Source organism: Lycium ferocissimum, chromosome 5, assembly GCF_029784015.1.
Source record: "Lycium ferocissimum isolate CSIRO_LF1 chromosome 5, AGI_CSIRO_Lferr_CH_V1, whole genome shotgun sequence".
NCBI lineage: Eukaryota > Viridiplantae > Streptophyta > Magnoliopsida > Solanales > Solanaceae > Lycium > Lycium ferocissimum.
In genome coordinates this window covers 72,502,089-72,522,950 of record NC_081346.1, presented here as the reverse complement: position 1 = coordinate 72,522,950, position 20,862 = coordinate 72,502,089, and the positions used below count along the sequence as shown (strand labels likewise).

The following is a 20,862-nucleotide window of genomic DNA, read 5'->3' as shown; positions in this document are numbered from 1 at the left end:
AAAACGGGTAATTATTTTATCTTAATTGACATAGAGTGTAAGGGACTACTACTTAAGTAGCTAAGAGGTGACAATTTTAAACTGCAGTATCACTAGTGTGAATCCTGATAATCTTTCGTTTACTATTGACTGTTTTTAATTAGAGTCTTTCGTATTTTCAGAGTTCGACTAAAGACCTCTGATTAAGAATAAAAGTTTTAGTAATTTGTTTGCGCAAAGAAGTCAACAAACAATTATATAGCTGCCGCCCGTTGGCAAAAGATTCTCAAACGTCCAATTGCTACAAAGAATATAAGTGTTAAAAATGACTTGGGGAAAAATAAAATAAAAAACGACTTGTATTATTTTACTTGAACAGCTCCTCCAAACCAATAATCATTAGTATTAAAAACTAGGGATAATACTATTTTGATCCCTAAATATCAATAAATTTAGCTTTTAGTCCTTGTGATATATGACTCAACATATTTGACCTTTAGTTATTAAAATGTGTATTTCTGGTCCCTTAATGCAAAAAAATATGTTAGATTTGCCTATTTGTAGAACTATGTTATCATCAAATCTGGGATAATAGTAACAAATTTAACGTAGCATATGAGTAATTAAGTTGTTGTACAACTGACAATTACGGTAAATTTGTGGATATATACAACATACAAGCAAAGGGATCAAATGTGCACAATTCAATAAATTGAAGGCTTAATATGCTTAGTCAAATATCATCCAGACTAACCAACAACCGAGTGAGCAAAAATGCTATTAATCCAAAAATTTAAAATCCCTTATAAATATGTTTCTAGTTTAGGCCAAACTCCAAACTAAAATCCACATAATTTGTCACACAAAAGCAGCCTTTGCTAAAGCAATGTCAATGCCAGGGATGAAAAGAGAAATAGCAAATTTTATTCTCCATTTGCTCACTAGCAGATGGTTCATGGCATTTTCTTCTTTAAAGATACTATCAATGTCTGGTGCAACTTTCATATTTGGCCTTTATTCAGGGAACATAAAGTCCTCATTAGGCTATGATCAAACAACAGTAAACTTGATTAGCTTTTTCAAGGATTTGGGTAGCAATTTAGCCATAATTACTGGTCTAATTATGGAAATTGTGCCCCCTTGGGCAGTTTTGGCCATTGGTGCAGTCTTGAATTTTTTTGGCTATTTCATGATATGGCTGGCTGTAATGGGGCGAATTTCGAAACCACATGTCTGGCAAATGTGTTTGTACATATTCATTGGTTCACTTTCTCAGTCATTTGCAAATACTGGAGCAATTGTCACTTGTGTCAAGAACTTCCCTGCTAGTCGAGGCATCGTGTTAGGCCTTCTAAAGGGTGCTGTTGGCCTAAGTGGTGCGATCATGACACAATTTTACCTCGCCATTTATGGAGACAACAAGGGCGAGTCTTTGATTTTACTGGTTGCTTGGCTCCCCGTCCTTGTCTCATGCATATTCCTCCCATCGATTCGGATTATGAAGGCCATTACACAAGAAAATGATGTCAAAATGTTCTATAATTTCCTTTTTGTTTCACTTGGACTTGCTGGCTTTCTCTTGATTATGATCATCATCCAGAAAAAATTCACCTTTAACAAGGCTGAATATGCTTTAAGTGGTGCCGTTGTTCTAGTTCTGACTTTCTCACCACTGATTTTAGTCATTAGAGAAGAACTTAACATTTGGAAGAGCAAAAAAGGACTAGTCCCTAATGATATTTCACAATTGAAAGTGTCGATTGAGACGCAAAATTCTCCTTCATCGACAACAAATTGGAGTTCGTGCTTCAAAAGCGTGTTTAATTCCCCAAAGAGAGGTGAAGATCACACAATCTTGCAAGCACTCTTCAACATTGACATGTTGATTCTATTTCTAGCTATAACATTTGGGGTTGGAGGGACATTGACATCGGTCGATAACTTAGGCCAAATCGGGAAGGCCTTAGGCTACCCTGACTCAAGCATCAGTACATTCGTGTCATTAGTAAGCATATGGAATTACCTGGGAAGAGTAGCCTCGGGATTTTCCTCGGAAATCTTGTTAAACACGTACAATTTCCCACGCCCCTTGATGCTCACTTTCGTACTCCTACTTTCGTGCATTGGCCATCTTCTCATTGCATTTGGTGTTCGGAATTCACTCTACGTGTCCTCTGTTCTCATGGGGTTCTGTCTTGGAGCTCAATGGCCATTGATTTTGTCGATAATTTCGGAGTTATTTGGACTAAAGTACTACGCGACATTGTCCAATTTTGGTTATGTGTCTACTCCTATAGGTGGATATATACTCAATGTGAGAGTGGCTGGTCATTTATATGATAAAGAAGCATTGAAACAATTAGCAACTAAGGGAATATTCACAAGAAAAGATGGAGTTGACTTGAATTGTATAGGAGTTGTGTGTTATAAACAGGCCTTTTTAATAATTACGTTGTGCTACATTTGCAGGAGCCATTGTTTCATTGATTTTGGTGTTGAGAACAAGAAAATTTTATGCAAGTGATATATACAAGAAATTTAAAGAAGATAGTGAAGTAGTACCAAGCACCATTACTACTTGAAGGGATAATGATTGAACACCACATGGTGTAGTGTCGTCGTGCAAAGGCCGGTCCAAGATTTTAAATCAGTAAGTGCAGAGTACCAATTCGGCGATTATTATATTGTAATAAATGCTGTCATTTTAGTATATGTATGTATATTGTTTAAAAAGTTATTGAACCATACATATTGAGTTGAAGTCGATGATAGTATGTATAGTTGAACTCACTATGGGCATACTACATGTGACATTGGCGTGAACGGACATGCTCGACTGAAAGAAGAAGAACGTTTCTTCACTATCAGCCCGGGGACAAGAAAACACTTCACAAGATGTGCTTTGACAACAAGCATCTGAACAACATATACCGATCCCCCACTCTAAAAAATAAAATTCTCTGAATTTTTAGGAAGCAAGACAAAATTAAAATCCTTTTAAATGTAAGAAAAATAAACCAGTATAAACATTTTGGGAATAAGATTTGGAGTGACCTTTCGTAGAATTGATTACTTTACGTTCTTCTTCACTTACTCAGTGTGGCGTTAGGTGTACAGAAGACAGTTAAATTTTGTTTAATTTTCAAAGCTTTACTTTGATAAATTATGCCTTTCACCCCCCAAATTAAATTAATTATCCTTGTTTACTGTCGAAAAAATACCAAGACGATAGTTTAGAAATTACTTTCAAAGAACAAATCATCCCGATTAAGAGTTGTTTGCCCAAATTCTAAAAACTACTTATTTTACAAAATATTTTCTTTTAGAAAGAAAAATTGTGCATGGCTAATTCATTTGAAAAGTAGTCCTTTAGTAATTGATAAATATAATTTGTGTTTGACCAATCTTACTAAGAAGTATTTTGTAGTGTAAGATTAAATTATGAAAAAAGATTTTTAAATATCAAATTATGAAAAATATTGCGCTGTTCTTTTTATGGTCCAATAACAAATATTCCTACTAACAAATACTACATAGTATGATATTTGAAGCTATAACTAGGGGTGGTAAATTAGCCCATAAAGATATGATCCGATGTTCAAGTTTGGGCGGGTCATTCATTCATTTTAGCCCATTTCAGCTAAACTCATTTGTGTCATCTAAAAGTTGGGTTGATACGTAACCCAAATAGACTTATGAGAAACCGAACAAATTTTGATATGTTATATGTATATGTGAGTATATACATACATAAATAGTTGTATTAGGTACTTAAAAAAATTATAAAAGAATAAATGAAAAAAATTAAAACTTAGGAGCCGTTTGGACATGATTTGAAATCATGAGATGAAATCACCAGATGAAATCATGTTTGAACATGCAATTTGGATTTCTTAAATTGTATTTTTTCTTATAGACATAAACACCCCACAAGTTGTGAAAACCATCAAAACTTTCTCAATTCTTATACAATCTTACCAAATGAGCAAGTCATAGTTCATAACAAAATTAATACGCTACTAGAAGGCCTTTATAAGAAATACAACATCAATTGATCAAACTTTAGTTCAATAAAAAGGAAAATTTAACATGAATAGTAATATAATAACTACTCTTTAATATAATTCTCTCACATAGTACGAACAATCTCTTCACGCTGGCATGCATTTTCCGACCAGATGACCGAGAAGACGAACCAACATTATTACATTTAAAAAATTTATGGGTCTTTTTTTATAAAATATAAACTTATTAGTCAAGTTTTACATTTAAAAATTTTAAAATCATGATTTGAAATTTCAAATTATGCCTTTTTGGTTAATTAAGAATAGAAGTCTTAGTAATTTGTTTGCGCAAAGAAGTCAACAAACAATTATATAGCTGCCGCCCGTTGGCAAAAGATTCTCAAACTCCAATTGCTACAAAGAATATAGGTGTAAAAAAATGACTTGGGGAAAATAAAATAAAAAATGACTTGTATTATTTTACTTGAACAGCTCCACCAAATCAATAATCATTAGTATTAAAAAATAGGGATAACACTATTTTTGATCCCTAAATATCGATAAATTTAGCTTTTAGTCCTTGTGATATATGACTCAACATATTTGACCTCCAGTTTATTAAAATGTGTATTTCAGGTCTCTTAATGGAAAAAAATATGTTAGATTTGCCTAATTGTAGAACTATGTTATCATCAAATATGGGATAATAGTAACAAATTTAACGTAGTACATGAGTAATTAAGTTGTTGTACAACTGACAATTACGGTAAATTTGTGGATATATACAAGCAAAGGGATCAAATGTGCATAATTTAATAAATTAAAGGCTTAATATGCTTAGTCAAATATCATTGAGATTAACCAACAACCGAGTGAGCAAAAATGCTATTAATCCAACAATTTAAAATCCATTATAAATATGTTTCTAGTTTAGGCCAAACACCAAACTAAAATCCTCATAATTTGTCACACAGAAATAGTCTTTGCTAAAGCAATGTCAATGCCAGGGATGAAAAGAGAAATAGCAAATTTTATTCTCCATTTGCTTAGTAGCAGATGGTTCATGGCATTTTCTTCTTTACAGATACTATCAATGTCTGGCGCAATGTTTATATTTGGCCTTTATTCAGGGGAGATAAAATCCTCACTAGGCTATGATCAAACAACACTAAACTTGATTAGCTTTTTCAAGGATTTGGGTGGCAATTTAGCCATAATTGGTGGTCTAATTATGGAAATTGTACCCCCTTGGGCAGTTTTGGCTATTGGTGGAATGTTTAATTTTTTTGGCTACTTCATGATATGGCTGGCTGTAACGGGGCGAATTTCGAAACCCCATGTCTGGCAAATGTGTTTGTACATATTCATTGGTGCAAATTCTCAGTCATTTGCAAATCTTTGGAGCAACAGTCACTTGTGTCAAGAACTTCCCTGCTAGTCGAGGCATCGTGTTAGGCCTACTAAAGGGTGCGGTTGGCCTAGGTGGTGCGATCATAACACAAATTTACCTTGCCATGTATGGAGACAACAAGGGTAAGTCTCTGATCTTGTTGATTGCTTGGCTCCCGGTCCTTGTCTCGTGCATATTCCTCCCATCGATTCGGATTATGAAGGTCATTACACAAGAAAATGATGTCAAAATGTTCTATAATTTCCTTTTTGTTTCACTTGGACTTGGTGGCTTTCTCTTGATTATGATCATCATACAAAAAAGGTTCACCTTTAACAGGGCTGAATATGCTTTAAGTGGTGTTGCTGTTCTAGTTCTGACTTTCTCACCATTGATTTTAGTCATTAGAGAAGAACTTAACGTTTGGAAGAGCAAAAAAGGACTAGTCCCTAATGGTATTTCACAACTGAAAGTGTCGATTGAGACGGAAAATCCTCCTTCATCGACAACAAATTGGAGTTCGTGCTTTAGAAGTGCGTTTAATTCACCAAAGAGAGGTGAAGATCACACAATCTTGCAAGCACTCTTCAACATTGACATGTTGATTCTATTTCTAGCTATAACATTTGGGGTTGGAGGGACATTGACATCGGTCGATAACTTAGGCCAAATCGGGAAGGCCTTAGGCTATCCTGACTCAAGCATCAGTACATTCGTGTCATTAGTAAGCATATGGAATTACCTGGGAAGAGTAGCCTCGGGATTTGCCTCGGAAATCTTGTTAAACAAGTACAATTTCCCACGCCCCTTGATGCTTACTTTCGTATTCCTACTTTCGTGCATTGGCCATCTTCTTATTGCATTTGGTGTTCGGAATTCACTCTACGCGTCCTCTGTTCTCATGGGGTTCTGTCTTGGAGCTCAATGGCCATTGATTTTGTCGATAATTTCGGAGTTATTTGGACTTAAGTACTATGCGACATTGTCCAATTTTGGTTATGTGTCTAGTCCTATAGGTGGATATATACTCAATGTGAGAGTGGCTGGTCATTTATATGATAAAGAAGCATTGAAACAATTAGCAACTAAGGGAATATTCACAAGAAAAGATGGAGTTGACTTGAATTGTATAGGAGTTGTGTGTTATAAATGTGCCTTTTTAATAATTACAAAAGCTACATTTGCAGGAGCCATTGTTTCGTTGATTTTGGTGTTGAGAACAAGAAAATTTTATGCAAGTGATATATACAAGAAATTTAAAGAAGAGAGTCAAGTAGTACCAAGCGCCATTACTACTTGAAGGGAAAATGATTGAAGACCATGGTGTAGTGTCATCGCGCAAAGGCCAGCTCAAGATTTTAAATCAGTAAGTGCAGAGTACCAGTTCGGCCATTATTATTTTGTAATAAGTCACTTGTCATTTTAACATATAAATGTATATTGTTTAAGAAGTTATTGAACTATACATGTTGAGTTTAAGTCGATGATAGTATGTATAGTCGAACTCACTATGGGCATATTACATTGGACATTGACATGAATGGGCATGCTCGAGTGAAAGAAGAAGAAAGCTTCTTCACTTTCAGCACAGGGCAGGAAAAAATTTCACAAGATGCGTTTTGACAATAAGCTATCTTCATTTACTGTTGAGAAAATACCAAGACGATAGTTAAGAAAATTAATTAGTATAAAATAGGGAAAAAGTGCAAATGACCCGTTCGCAATTTCAATAGAGGAAATTGCACGGTTGGCCTTCAAATGGGACGGTTTTTATTTTTTGGCCTTCAAATGAGTTGGTTTTTAGTTTTATCCCTTAGCAATCGAACTTATGCCCGAGGCATAAGTTCTTTAAGGACTTGGAATATAACTTGGGAGATATTATGACGTAAAAATATAAATTAATAACCTGCGAAAATGTTGTATGTCAGGAGGGTCAAAGATTAAAGACCAGCCCAAAATAGGAGCATGAGTGCCAATGACCCATTTCAGAAGGCCCAAACAATGACTTTATCGTATTAAACTATGGGCTTTTTTCTAGAACTAAAGTCCATCAATCTTGATAGAGTTGGCGCTTTGGAGTCATTTCTTTGCGCGGATTGTCCTTCAAACGCACTGGTCTTTAATTTTCGGCCCTCATAATTGTGGTCTTTAATTTTTGTCCCCACTACTTATTTAATGGAAATATCCAGACATGCTTCGCAAGGCATCATTTCTGTAAGATTTTTATCTTCAGGAACTAACCTTTTGCCTCGCTCGACATAAATTTTGTGCGAATTAAGTTATGTGGCATAAGTCTTGTAATATTTTTCATATTATGTTGAGTGTTAAAATTTTTGCCTTGTCCGACAAAATTTGTGGGGATGTTATGATACATATGCCGAAGTTAAACGTAAACTACGCAGTGCGAAATTTAAAGTCATGCCATTTTTCAATTATGCTGAGTATTGAAAGGTTTGCTTTTCCGGCAAAATTTGGGTGTATGTTATGATATATATATATATATATATATCGAAGTTAAACGTAAATTATGCCTTGCAAAATTTAAATTATCCCGCTCCAGAAATATTGAAGGACAAAAATGAAGGACCACTTATTTGAGGGACAAAAATTAAAGAACGGCCCGAAATAGGGACATTTGTGCGAATGACCCACCAGAGTTCCCTTACGAGGAGCCCACTAGGCCCCATTAACTATTTGCAGGATTGTCCTTCGCTAGGGGTGGTCTTTAACTTTTGCCCTTAAGGCCTAAATTCTGCCTGGATTGCCTTGGCAGAATTTGCAAAATTCTGTCTTGCATTTTTTTTTTTTACTGAGCTAGAGTTCGAACCCACAACCTCGAGGTATTAGGCGAAGGCCAAAACTTAAAGACCACCAATTTGAAGGCCAAAAATTAAAGACCACCCCAAATGAAGCACGATCCGCGCAAAAAAGGTATTAAAGTAGTTAGGATCATTAAGCTTTTGGCTACTTCACAATGGAAAATATCCTACTACGGGATATTTGATTTAGCAACACATTTGACTTAGGAACCATGTACAAAATTGTCATCCAATCACGATTGAAAAGAAAACAATAGTTAAACTAATTGTATGGGTTAATTAAATCACTCCTTTAGACGGAAAAAGGTAGTTGCACTCGATGTTCAAATCAAAACTATAAAAGATAAGTATCTTTTGTATATATACTTTTATCATTTAACTGAATCACTTCAATTTATTCGTAATCATGATCACTCAATGGGGTTTGATAAAATTATGGAGTGTATGCAAATTTACTCACATCAAGACTCAGAAAAGATATCTTCCTATTCGATTGCAAAGAGAAGTAAACTACAACTTATTGATGATTTACAATATTTTACACCACCATATCAACTTTGTTACATTCGACGATAAAATAAAATCAGGAACCTATATATAATTTACAAGACCACGTACACATTAAATACAATTTAGTTGTCCGTCTTGCTTTGTGCCTCTTTCCTCACTATAACGATCTTCCTATTTATAGCAAAGTCTGTTGCTATAAAGAAAAAGTAGAAAGAACACTATAGTTTTCATGGTTTTCTTGAGTCCCAATCGTGCTTCATGAAATTAATGTAATTGGTGCTTTAAGGGTGCAAGTGCAACTCGTTTCTAGTTATATTTATAGAAAGGAAGATTCATGCGCGTTGACAGCGTAACGAATATCTACACTATCAGTATATAAATGATGTCTTATTTTTCAGGGTTTTTTTTTGGATTGTTTATCCGGTGTCCACTACTTACTTTGAGATCAGATTAATTCCGATTCACGTTGGAAAGTCCCGCTTTGGATGCAAAATGGGAATTCCTATCAAAGACGACTCCATTCTAGAGCTCAAATCCGAGACATCTAATTAAAGATGGAGGCGTACCTATTTCATCCCACCACAAACTCTAATAATATTTTCCAGATTTTTAATTACGCTTTTATGAAGAATTATTATAGTGTTCCTTTAAATGATCATTCTGATAATGTAAAAATTATTTTAGCGCGTGTGGGTGGAGAGATTAGAAACATTTGAACGTGGTTTTGCCATTAAAGTCAGCTCTTAAAATAGGTTGAGTGCTAGCTCTAATAATCCACTTTCTAGCTTTTATATGAATGTTTTTCAACGAAAAAAATATAATAATTAATCATGTTCGCAAATGAGGGAAGGACACATAATTGCAACAAGCTATTGGAATATTAATATATATTTTTTGTACTTAATGGTAAGTGGAAACTGTGAAAATTGAAAAGTGCTCGAATTGTTGAGTTATGTTTATATTAGTTTTCCTTAAACGTGGTCTAAATTTACATGTTAGACTTTCTCACTCTTTGTGGTAGCTGGGATAAAAGAACAAAATATTTACGTCATTTTTTTCTCCTTGAAAATATTTAACTTATTCGACTGCATCTCAATTTGAAAGAGAAAAAGATGGCATTTAACAAGAAACGTAAACGTAGCAATAGCATTCACAAATAACGGAACATTAAAAATTAATACTATATATTAATAGGTTTCATGAATTTCTCTACTAAACAGATTTACATCGTATCAACAAAAGTAGAAAAGAAATGAAAAAAAAGACAAACGATCAATCCCTACATGGCGCTGAAAGCCTCCAATAATTCCTCTAAACATCTGAGATAATCAACATCTTGAATCTTGAAAAATAACCTCACAAGCTTCTGAATCAACCGCTAATACTCCAACTCCGATATCTTCTAAGAATTCAACTTGTAAACCTTTACAAGACACTTGAAGATTTCGACAATTTATCCGAGAAGGTGCATTGTGATCACTAATTTGAACCTTTCCATTTAGGCTTACAGAAAATCTTGTGGTCTGTCCAGAAGCAAGATCATCAGCGACAGATGTAGCAATCCAGTAACTATATGGCGCAGGCAATGCTGCAAAGGTTGAATCGATTGAGATTTGAGCTTTTGCATTTTGATTGGATTTACCTGACACATTAGCACTCCAAAGAATAGTGTCATTGTAGGATATACTGGCCTCGAGATCATCATAATAGAAATCATAATTACTGTTAGGGTTCCGAATTGAGAAAGTGAGGTTCCACTTATCAGGGTTGTGCCACATCAAAGGCTGCAAATAGCGAGTTAACACAAAAAACGAAGAGGGCGAGACCGTTTCAATTTGGAACTTGGGGTCATGAAGCATTGTAGTATCCTCCTGAAGATAGAACACGCCAAAAGCCAAAGCTATGCCCATTGCAATAGCTAATACAAGTAGCAAGATCTGTAGCCTTAGGTTATACTTAGAATCTTTGGCGGAATCAACCGGTTTTGTACTTTTCGGATTGATTTTCTCCATTTGATTTTGACACTTGGTGGAATCAATAATTGTAGTATCAACAATTGTAGTTTTTGATGAATCCGATTTCTCCATTTGACGTCACAAAAAGGAACTAGAAGCTTGAAAGAATTTTTATGAAATACAAGACGGTATTTTTTTATTTCGTGAATGGTAGAGTAGTACGTACGGGAGGAGATTGGCAGTTGGAGAATGTAATTTTTAGTTTGGGGTGTGGGGTTTATATCATAGACTACTCAAATCCTTTTTCATGTGAAAAAAGGATTACACAAAATATGATACCTAAAGATTCATACGCAAGGAACTTGTTATCCTAATTATATAAGGCTTCGGAATTTTTTTATGGGAATGTTCTTTAGAATTCATACCTTAGATTTCTTTTTTGTGAAATATATGTTGAAAATTATTATATTATAAAATTATTACGACAATCAGTTTCCAAATTAACTTCAGTAAAAAAAAAAAGTTTCCAAATTAACTAAAACCTAATCCTATACAAAGACAGCTAGAATTTTGAGAGTGTTAAGCCTCCTTTGTATATACAGAAACTTCTAATACGCAACAAATATTTAGGTAAAAAATTCATTATTAGTCCTGCAATCTTTCTGAAAAGTTTTCGCTGCTTACTTATATTGGGAATTAATATATTAACAGAAAATAGATTAGTGCATTCTCTCGAGCTTTATATAATTATATTACAATATCAATGAATTTGCTCGCGCTTCGCGCGATCCAAGAAAACGTTAATTTATACATGATTCTTTTAATACCTATATATAAAAAATATTATAAAAATTACTTTTAATCTACAAATCCATGTAGATTAGACTTTAAATCATAATTAGCTTTATTATTAACACTTCTCGTTGTACTTTTTTTTACATTGTTCATCATCTAAGAGTTTTTTGTGTTAAAAAGACACTTGAGTTTTGTATAAACCATATATAACTATAATATATATATATATATATATATATATATATATATATTTTAATTTTTTTTTTTAATTTTTTTTTTTTTTGCGTGCAAAGAATTTTTCTTAAAACTAATTAGTCTCTTTATGTGTATATGTGCAATAAAATTTTAAATATGATTTTCCTTTATCCTTCTAATATATGTATATAAGTATCCATTTTTTTTTAATTTTTTTTTTTTTTAAAACAAAACTAAGGCGTGTTAGCACATAAGGTAGAGAATAGCACTTTCTTCTTTCCTTTGACAACTTGGGAGGATATTTTTTCCTTTCATTACTTTGTTAATTAATGGTGTAAACAAAAACCTTCATTTTTTCTTCTTCTTTTTTAATTTGTAATAATCACTCTCAATTAAAGTAGATGAATAAGAATTTATGAAGTTGAAAATTGTAATAAAATTGGAGAGGAAATTTAAGAGAAACAAATTAAGAGGATCCTAAATGATTGAAAAAAGACATTGGGAGCAAATTTAAGAACTGCTTTCGCAATTCTCTCCTCGGAAATTTAAAAATGAATCAAGCAATTACTCCCTCCATCCCATAATAAGTGTCACCTTAGCTAAAAGCACGCAAATTAAGAAACTAATGATGAAGTGTGAAGTTTACCAAATTACCCTTATGCAAAAAAAAATTACTTTTTCCTCTTGATGATTATAGCATGCACAAGTAATCCATTGGGAATCTAACCATCATCATTTAGAGTACTACTTCAAGGGCAAAGTTGGAAAAAACTTGTCACTATATGCATTGGTTTCCTAAGGTGACACTTATTATGGGACAAAAATATTTGGCTGAGGTGACACTTATTGTGAGACGGATGGAGTAGTTCTTTTCCAACTGCATGGTCACAAGGTTGTCTTCAATTTTTAAGGTGCAGAAATGAAAGTAAAAATGAAAAAACTCATTTCAGCAGCACAAACTATTCTCATCTCCTTTCATTTCTTTCATTTCGGAACCTTTTATAGATGTCAATTTCGTAAGAATTTGTAGTCTTCATTGTCAAGAAGTCATGTAAATTTCAGCGCCAAATATATTAACAAAAACATGTACAGAAAAGGGCCAAAAATACCCCTAACCTATTGGATTTGGCTAAAAAAAATACCCTCCTTGAATTACCAAATCCAATAGGGGGCATTTTTGGCCTTTTTCCGAAGCATGTATAATAAAAGAAAGTGTGTAGTTTTCAATTCAGGTCAATTCTTTCCCAACTAATCTTGTCATTCATTTCTAATATTAAGCATGACTCTGTTATCATTTATAAAAAACTTGCATTTCCTAAATTCTGCCAGGTAAACTTCAGTCACACTTTTATGATCATTCAAAAAGTAAAAACCAACAAATCAGATTATACTAAATAATATTTCCCAAACTCCATGAAAAATAACCCAAATTTATCGCAAGAACCGAATTAATATAACAGAAAAGATCAAAAATTAATAGTAGATAAAAACACACGGTACTGTAATATTTCTTTATTCATTTTGTTACTCTAATATTAACTTCATCAATATAACCCTCACAAGTAATAAACCAACACATACACACAGACAAAGGGCAAAAGCTTCAATAAATGTAATATTCAAACAATTCAGAACCAAGTTAGTAAGTAGTAATTCATAAGAAAAATTAACTTAATTCTAAAGAATGATCGGACCAAAAAAAAAATTAGGAGAGTAAGGTAAAGAATATCCTCACCATATATGAATGAAGATGCTTGTTGGGTTAAAAGATTAAGATCTCTAACCTCCTTCCGTTGAGGTTTAATCTATATATTAAGTAGCCATTTGTGAAAATTATAACCAAGTTAGTAAGTAATTGGTAAGAAAAATTAACTCAATTCTAAAGACTAATGAGACAAAAGAATTAGGAGAGAAAGATAAAGATAATTCTCACCTTACATGGATGAAGATGCTTGTGGGGAAAAAATATTATGATCTCAAACCACCATCGGTAAGGTTAATCTATATAACAATTAGTAGCCATTCAAGTGGAATTATTTGGACAATTAATGATGGGCTTTTAGGCTTCCTAAACTGAAAAAGAAATGAGAATAAATAAGAGTAAAGAGGGAGGTGTAATTAAGAGGATTAAAGAAGTAATTTTCAGTTTTTTAAATATAGCATATTTAACATAATTAAGAGAGTTATAGGAGTTTTTTTTAGCCTTTTAACACGGCACATAAATGAGAAAAAAATAGGAAAAAAAGGAGAAAAAAGATAAATAGAATCCTTAGTCATAGAGAGGTGCCACATCACCTTGTCTATGCCTAGCTTTATTATATATATATAGATACCTTGTTAATTAATTATCGATTTAGTAAAATAGCACATAGAGCCCATTTGAATTAGCTGATTAGCATTTCATGTTGAAATCTTATATATATATATATATATATATAAAAGCAGGACGTCGCCCCGTTGACGTACGGGCTCTCTCTTGAGCCAGGAATCCTATTTATCTAATTTCTCAGAATTTCCAGATTTTTGCACAAGTTTCCGTCTATTTATTTTCCGTAATTCTCGCCTAATATGTCTATTCGGATACCATTTATATATCCTTTCCGAAAATGCTCCATTTACCCCTGCAACGACGCCCCATTTCCTTTTTAAGGTTGCGTACAAAAATTACAGTATGTGGAAAAATAACCGCCAAATCTTAGCACCATAATTATGATATGAATTGACAAAACGCCCCTGTTATTGGTCAAGAAGTAAATTCTTTTTCATTTGGTCCGATATTTATATGGAATGGTGTAGTGTGCGGATTTATTAGGAAGAGAAAATAAAAGAAGAGTTTATCTTTGTGGAATGTAAATAAGCTAAAATTGATAAAAAGTAAAAATGAATATTTTTATTATTAGAATTATAACAATAATTATTTAATTATAATTTAATTTCTTATCACTAGTAAAAAATAAAGCAACAAAGAATAATGGAAAAAGGATGGAAATTTTAAAAGTGAAAAAGTATATTAAGGCACAAATCCAAAAGTTTCAGATTAGGACAAAAAGGAGAAGAAATGTACGTACTTTTTTCTTTTCTCTTTACTTGTTTTTCCTCTACCCCGCCCCCAATCGTGGAGTACTATTCACGGTTCATTGATATAGAGCCCGTTTGGACCCTTTTTAGCTTATTGTAGTGTTTGGCTACCAACTTAAAATGCTAAATTTAAGCCAAAAGTCTTAAACTCCCCAAAAATGAAAAGTTGGGAATCCTAACTTTTTCTTTGGAGCTTAAAGCCATTTTCGTTGACCATAAAAATTACTTTTATATCCTTTATATTTTATTTTAATTCCCAAAATACCCTTTTAGCTAAAGCCTAAAATTCACGATCTGTTCTCATTTCTTACGCAGCCTCCACGATTCTGTTCATCATCTTCTACAACAACGCAGCCTCCACGATCTCTGTTCATCATCTTCTACAACAACAAAGCCTCCAAACACAGAACTTTCTTCACTCCCACACTCACTCTCTTTCTCTCTCTAAAATTTCCCCAAATCGCTGAGTTCTTAAAATTGTAGAGTTGTAAATCTAAAATCAATGTTGAAAACGCTTGAGTTCTTCAAGTTTCTACTGATCTAAGGTATTCTTCTTCCTTATTCTTTGATTTTGCTCTAATTGTAATTTAGCTTTATTTCATCTTGCATGTGGATTTTTTCCGCATACTTGTGTTTTTTCTACGCTGAAACTCTCAGTAGAATCAGTGATGATAAGCTCGTTGTAAATCACTGATTTTGTGTTTTCATTTTCGTATCTAGGTTCGTTGGTTTCGAAGAAATTGCTTCTTCTGTTGCTTAGATATTGTCGATAAAGGTACTGTGCGATTTTCAGATTCCAATTTTTCAGTGTAATCAGTGAGACCTTTCATTTTTTATTTGCTTCGTGTGTAGCATTGCTTGAACAATTTTGTTTGAAATCGACCTTTGTTAATGCGCTTTTGAAATAATTGTTTGATTATCGTGGATATTACGGATTGAAATTGTTGTCGAAGGTGATTCAATATTGTATTATAGTTTTGCTTGTGCTACTGAGTCTGAGATTGGTGAAGCTATGGTGGAGTCTAGAAGAGTTTCATCTGTAGCTGAGTCTGATAGATCAGTAGACTTAGAAAATGGTAATGGTGAAACAAAGTTGCATGTTGAGAAAATTATTGAAAGAGATTGTATGATTTGTCATTTGAGTTTGTTGAGTTCTGGTACTCCTGAATCTGGTGTTGCCATTGAATTAGGATGTTCCTGTAAAGATGATTTGGCTGCTACACATAGGCATTGTGTTGAGGCATGGTTCAAAATCAAAGGAAATAAGTGAGTAGAGCAAAACCTTAGTTTATTTTTCAAGCTTCGCACTTTAATTTAACCTATGGTCTCTGATTTTGATGCATTAGATTGCCTATGTGATTCAGTGTCTTCCAGAATATAATTAAATATTAATCAGTTTGATTCTCATAGTTGAGTAGATTAAATTCTTAAAATCCTCCTTTATGTTTTCCCTCTTTGATCCCTCCTCTTTAGGGTTAGTCTATTTGAATGAAGAGGAAGGGGAAGAAAATTAGAAGGAAATGGAGGAGTGATTATGTCGATGCTACGGCAGTTATCACGGTTGTAAAGGATGAAGAACAATGCAGTATGAAACTCTACTTTATCAAAATAGAAAGAAAGACTTATAGCACATCATGTTTAAACAAAGTTGAATTTCAACTACCTAACCTGTGGACCTAGTACCGAGTAGCATTCCCTCTTAATTTAATAATTAATAGCGATACATTGCTGCCATATCTCACATGACTACTGTAAATTTGAATTCTTTTCATATTAGTCGCAGAAAGTTCACTTTGCATTGCATTGGTTTTTGTAAGTAGCAGATCATCCAACAGATCATCCGGCTGCGACTGCTGCTGCTTCCATTGCTACTGCGGCTGCGGCTGCTGCTTTATTATCTCTCCATTTTGGTGTGTACAAAAAGCTGTGACTAGGGAATTGTGGCTGTGTGTTTAGTTATTGGGCTGCCAACATTATAATGTGGCAGAGTTCATGAACGTTTATTTCTCTTTTCTTCATATTGTTTACATTCAATCATGCCGGAAACTAGTAAAGCACGAAGTAATGCTAAGTGGGATGATGATGCCAACATTAAATTTATAGATTTGTGTGAAAATGAGATTAGACAAGGACGTAGACCACACACTTATTTAAATAGAGATGGATGGAATAATGTTGTTGAAGAATTCATGAGAGCCACGGAAGAAACTATGATAAAAACAAATGAAAAATCATTGGGATAACATGAAAAAAGATTGGATTCTTTTTAAGAAGTTGATGAGAGGGAGACGGAGTTTAGGATGGGATGCCACGAAAAATACAATTATAGCGAGATGATGATTGGTGGGAGCGAAAAATTAAGGTACATCTCTCACATTTTTCTATATGTCTTTCTTTTTTTCTTTCATTGCTAAATTTCTTGGTTAGTTTAAAGTAGTTTTTATTTTTTTTGTTACAGGAGGATGATCGATATAATAAGTTCAGGAAAATAGATCTTTCACTAATATGGTATCGCTATGATGCGTTGTTTTACGATATTGTTGCTCTTTTGGAGAAAGAGCACGTACGTCAATCAAGAACAAATGTACAGCATTCGAGTAGATCTTGATGAAGAAGGAACAAATAATATTGGTGGCTATGACAAAGAACACTTTATCAATCCTAGTGATGAAGGGAATGATGAAAGTGATGATATACGAATGTGGATTCTATTACGTTTCCTAGCCGTCACTTAAAAGACGAGGTTCAATTGATGATCCGGAACTAGCAATCAAGTCAAAAAAAAAAAAAAAAGGCAAAATAAGTGCGCATCAATGAGAGAGGGATATACACTCTCTAGTGGAGTTTATGTCTAGTAAAAGCCTTTACATCCCGCCCGGTAGATGATCCGTCATCGATAAGTGTATGAATATGTTGGCAAATTTTTTCGATATTCTGTTTGGGAGTGGAAAGTACAACTATGTTTGCAACATGTTTTTTAAGAAGGATGTACGTCAATTGTTTCTTAAGATGGAAAGCGATGAAGCTCGGAAATCTTGGTTGGAGTATAACTATCGATTTACACCTTGAAAATGGGCGGTGCGTTGCTATGGTTAAATGTTTTTATTGTTTAATGTTCGAACATTATGGTTGTGCGTGTAAACTTTACTTATTGCTTCTTGTTTAGACATTGCGGTTGTATCCTAAATCTTATGGTTGTACGTGTAAACTTTATGTATTGTTAATGTTGTGTTGACGTTGTGGTTGTATCTTTAGACCTTATGGTTATTGTTGTTGTGTTGGCTTTAATGAATGTGGGAACTTTATGTATTGTTGTGGTTATTTTTCTTTGATGGAATAGTAATTTGAGATATTTCTTTGCTGCTTGGCTACAACTAATTTCTTCTTTCGTGATACTACTTGGTAGAAACGATGGATATGAGTGCATTAAAACGATGGAGTTTCTAAAAAATCTTGAAATTGGGTTGTTGGAAAAAATTTCATTCTTTACTAACTTGAGTCATTTTCCATTTCGGTTAAATGGAGAGTTGAGATATTAGCAATGTGGTATCTCCTCATTTTAAGTGATTTGTTAGATGAACGAAGATCAAGAACAAGAAGAGATTCGGAGAGAGCAAGATGCGAAGGAGTGGATGGCTTTATGTCATATAACGGTAAATACATTTTGATGTATTGTGAAAAATACCTATGCAAAGAACCTTGTCGTACATCAATGCGCTGGAAATGAGTTTATTCAAGAGATATTACGAGGAAATGAGACTCGTTGTTATGAAAATTTCCGGCGAAGAAGGCGGTGTTCATTGATCTATCCAATGACCTAAGCGATAAATATGGGCTTAAACCCACTCGTGGAATGTCTATACATGAAATGTTAGGCATATTCTTGATGACTTGTGCACATGGAGTTGGGAAATCGAATGATACAAGATATCTTTCAACATTAGGAGAGACGGTTCATAGACACTTTCATAGTGTTTTAAAGGGCGTTGTAAGCTTGCAAGAGATATCATTCAACCACATCCAAATTATAATGATGGTTGCGATGCTCACAAGCCATGTAAACAAAGATATCTCCCTTTCTTTAAAGTAAGTAACCGTTTTATGATAATTTGTTGTCTGCATTTGTATCTTTCTACCCTTATATAACAAAAGCTTTATGATAGTTTCTTGCCCCTTAGAATTCAACGAGAAAAAATGGATCCCAAGTTTCTTATTTTACATCCACTTCTTGTAGGGTCAGTATTGGAGCAATTGATGGCACACATGTTAAAGCTAGATTACCGCAAGGTCAAGAGATACCATATATTGGACGTAAAGGTTATCCGACTCAAAATATTCTCGCCGTTGTTGATTTTAATATGTGTTTTACATTTTGCATGGGTAGGAAGGAGCGACTCACGATAGTCGTATATTCTTTGAGGCCCTTCGTGAGAAGAGCTCAACTTTCCACATCCATGTGGAAACAAATATTATCTAGTTGATGCGGGATATTCGCACATGAAAGGATACATGGCTCCGTACAAAGGAAATAATGTAAGATATCACCTAGTGAATTTCGCCGCGGTGCAACTCGACAATTGCGAGAGCCAGAGGACGCATTGAGAAATTTAACTATTTACATTCTTCTTGTAGAAATGTAGTAGAGCGCGCATTTGGCGTTTGGAAAGCAAAGATGGTCTATTTTGAGAGACATGCCATACTATCACATTGACACACAAAGGGACATCGTACTTGCTACTATGGCCATTCACAATTATATTAGAAAGAAATGCAATGTGGATGATGCATTCCAAACAGTGAGAATGAGAGCTATATTCCATCGGTTGATTCTAATGATATTGGCACAACTTCAAGAGCTAACAATGTAGATGTCGAAGATGTAGGAGAACAAAATGATGTCTATTGGATGGGGTTTCGTGATATGATTGCTAGTGACATTTCTAATGCTTGATGCTTGTATTATATGAATATTTTCCACTTCTTGTATTTATAGTGGAGTGCTTTCGGTTGTATTAGCACTTTTATTAAGTACATCTTATGCTATTGCAAGCTTATAGTTATAGTGTTAGTGTTAATTCCTATATTATTACTTTGTCTTTACAACGAAAAATAAAGATTTCTGTAAACGTGAGGCAAAAAAATAGGGGAGTAAGAGAAAGAATAAGTAATGAAAACGCATAGGAGATACGCATAGGAGATAAAAGGATAAAACATTATAAGAACACATAGGAGATAAAGGATAAAACATTATAAAGGGAGAAAAAGTTGGAATGAAGTCCAACATCGGACAATACATTTCTCCAAATATTTCTTAACATATTTTACTTTTCTTTTTTATTATTCCTAGACTTGGATTGAATGGTTATTGAAGTCAAATGTATAACTCAAAGAGAAAAAGAAAAGAAAATATTCAAATAAATATAAGATTAATCCGAGGTTACATGAGAAATTATTTTCTTCTTTTCTAAAAAAAAAAAAAAAAAAAAAAAAAACTCAAAAGTGTCAATTTGTAAAATCATTGTCTTTCGTACTTGTGCGAAGCGCGGGCAATTTCACTAGTAATGAAATAAATCAAGAAGATATTACTCCCTTCATTCCAAAATAAATGTCTCTTTTAGCTCAGCATCACCCCCTTAAGTAACATGTATTTATAAAAAATTAACTTAAATAAACATTTTATAGTGGAAGTGATTTTAAAATATAAATTACTTTTGATTTGAATCAACTTTAGAGTTTAAAAATCTTTTAATGCAACTTATTATGGTGTTAACAGCTTTAAGGGTATTTCAGTCATTTTGACAGAAAATAAATGCTTACGACACTTATTTACCAAACACATCAACAACTTATTTTCGGCATAAGCACTTTTATTCAAACACAAAAACTTAGCTTATTTATAAAAATAACTTTCGACTTAAAAGTTCTAAAAGCACTTTATACATAAAAGTCACTTTTTTTAAGCCCATCCAAACGGGCTCATAATAGTATTCTCAAGGATGAATGTTTCTTTCTTATATCCTTCGACCTCATTTAACTATTGAGGTCGGTACCTTGTTGTGTTATTTGTCAGATTGGATGATATCATATATTTTACCGCCAAATGATATTATCACGATTAAACATTCAATTCGTTAGAA

At 33.5% G+C, this 20,862-nt stretch overlaps 1 protein-coding gene, 1 long non-coding RNA gene and 1 pseudogene across 2 annotated transcripts; all 3 read left to right on the top strand.

The window, feature by feature from the left end:
• The first annotated feature begins 905 nt into the window (after positions 1-905).
• On the top strand, positions 906-2,503 carry LOC132058540 (uncharacterized). Its single transcript, XM_059451007.1, has one exon. The coding sequence runs from the start codon at positions 935-937 to the stop codon at positions 2,501-2,503; it is 1,569 nt and encodes a 522-aa protein (XP_059306990.1). The 5' UTR covers positions 906-934.
• Positions 2,504-4,977: 2,474 nt separating this feature from the next.
• Positions 4,978-6,673, top strand: LOC132058009 (uncharacterized; annotated as a pseudogene).
• Positions 6,674-15,278: 8,605 nt separating this feature from the next.
• On the top strand, positions 15,279-19,740 carry LOC132058538 (uncharacterized). Its single transcript, XR_009415331.1, has 2 exons — positions 15,279-15,500; positions 19,358-19,740. It is a non-coding gene; the product is annotated as an uncharacterized LOC132058538 (long non-coding RNA).
• The last annotated feature ends 1,122 nt before the right edge of the window (positions 19,741-20,862 follow it).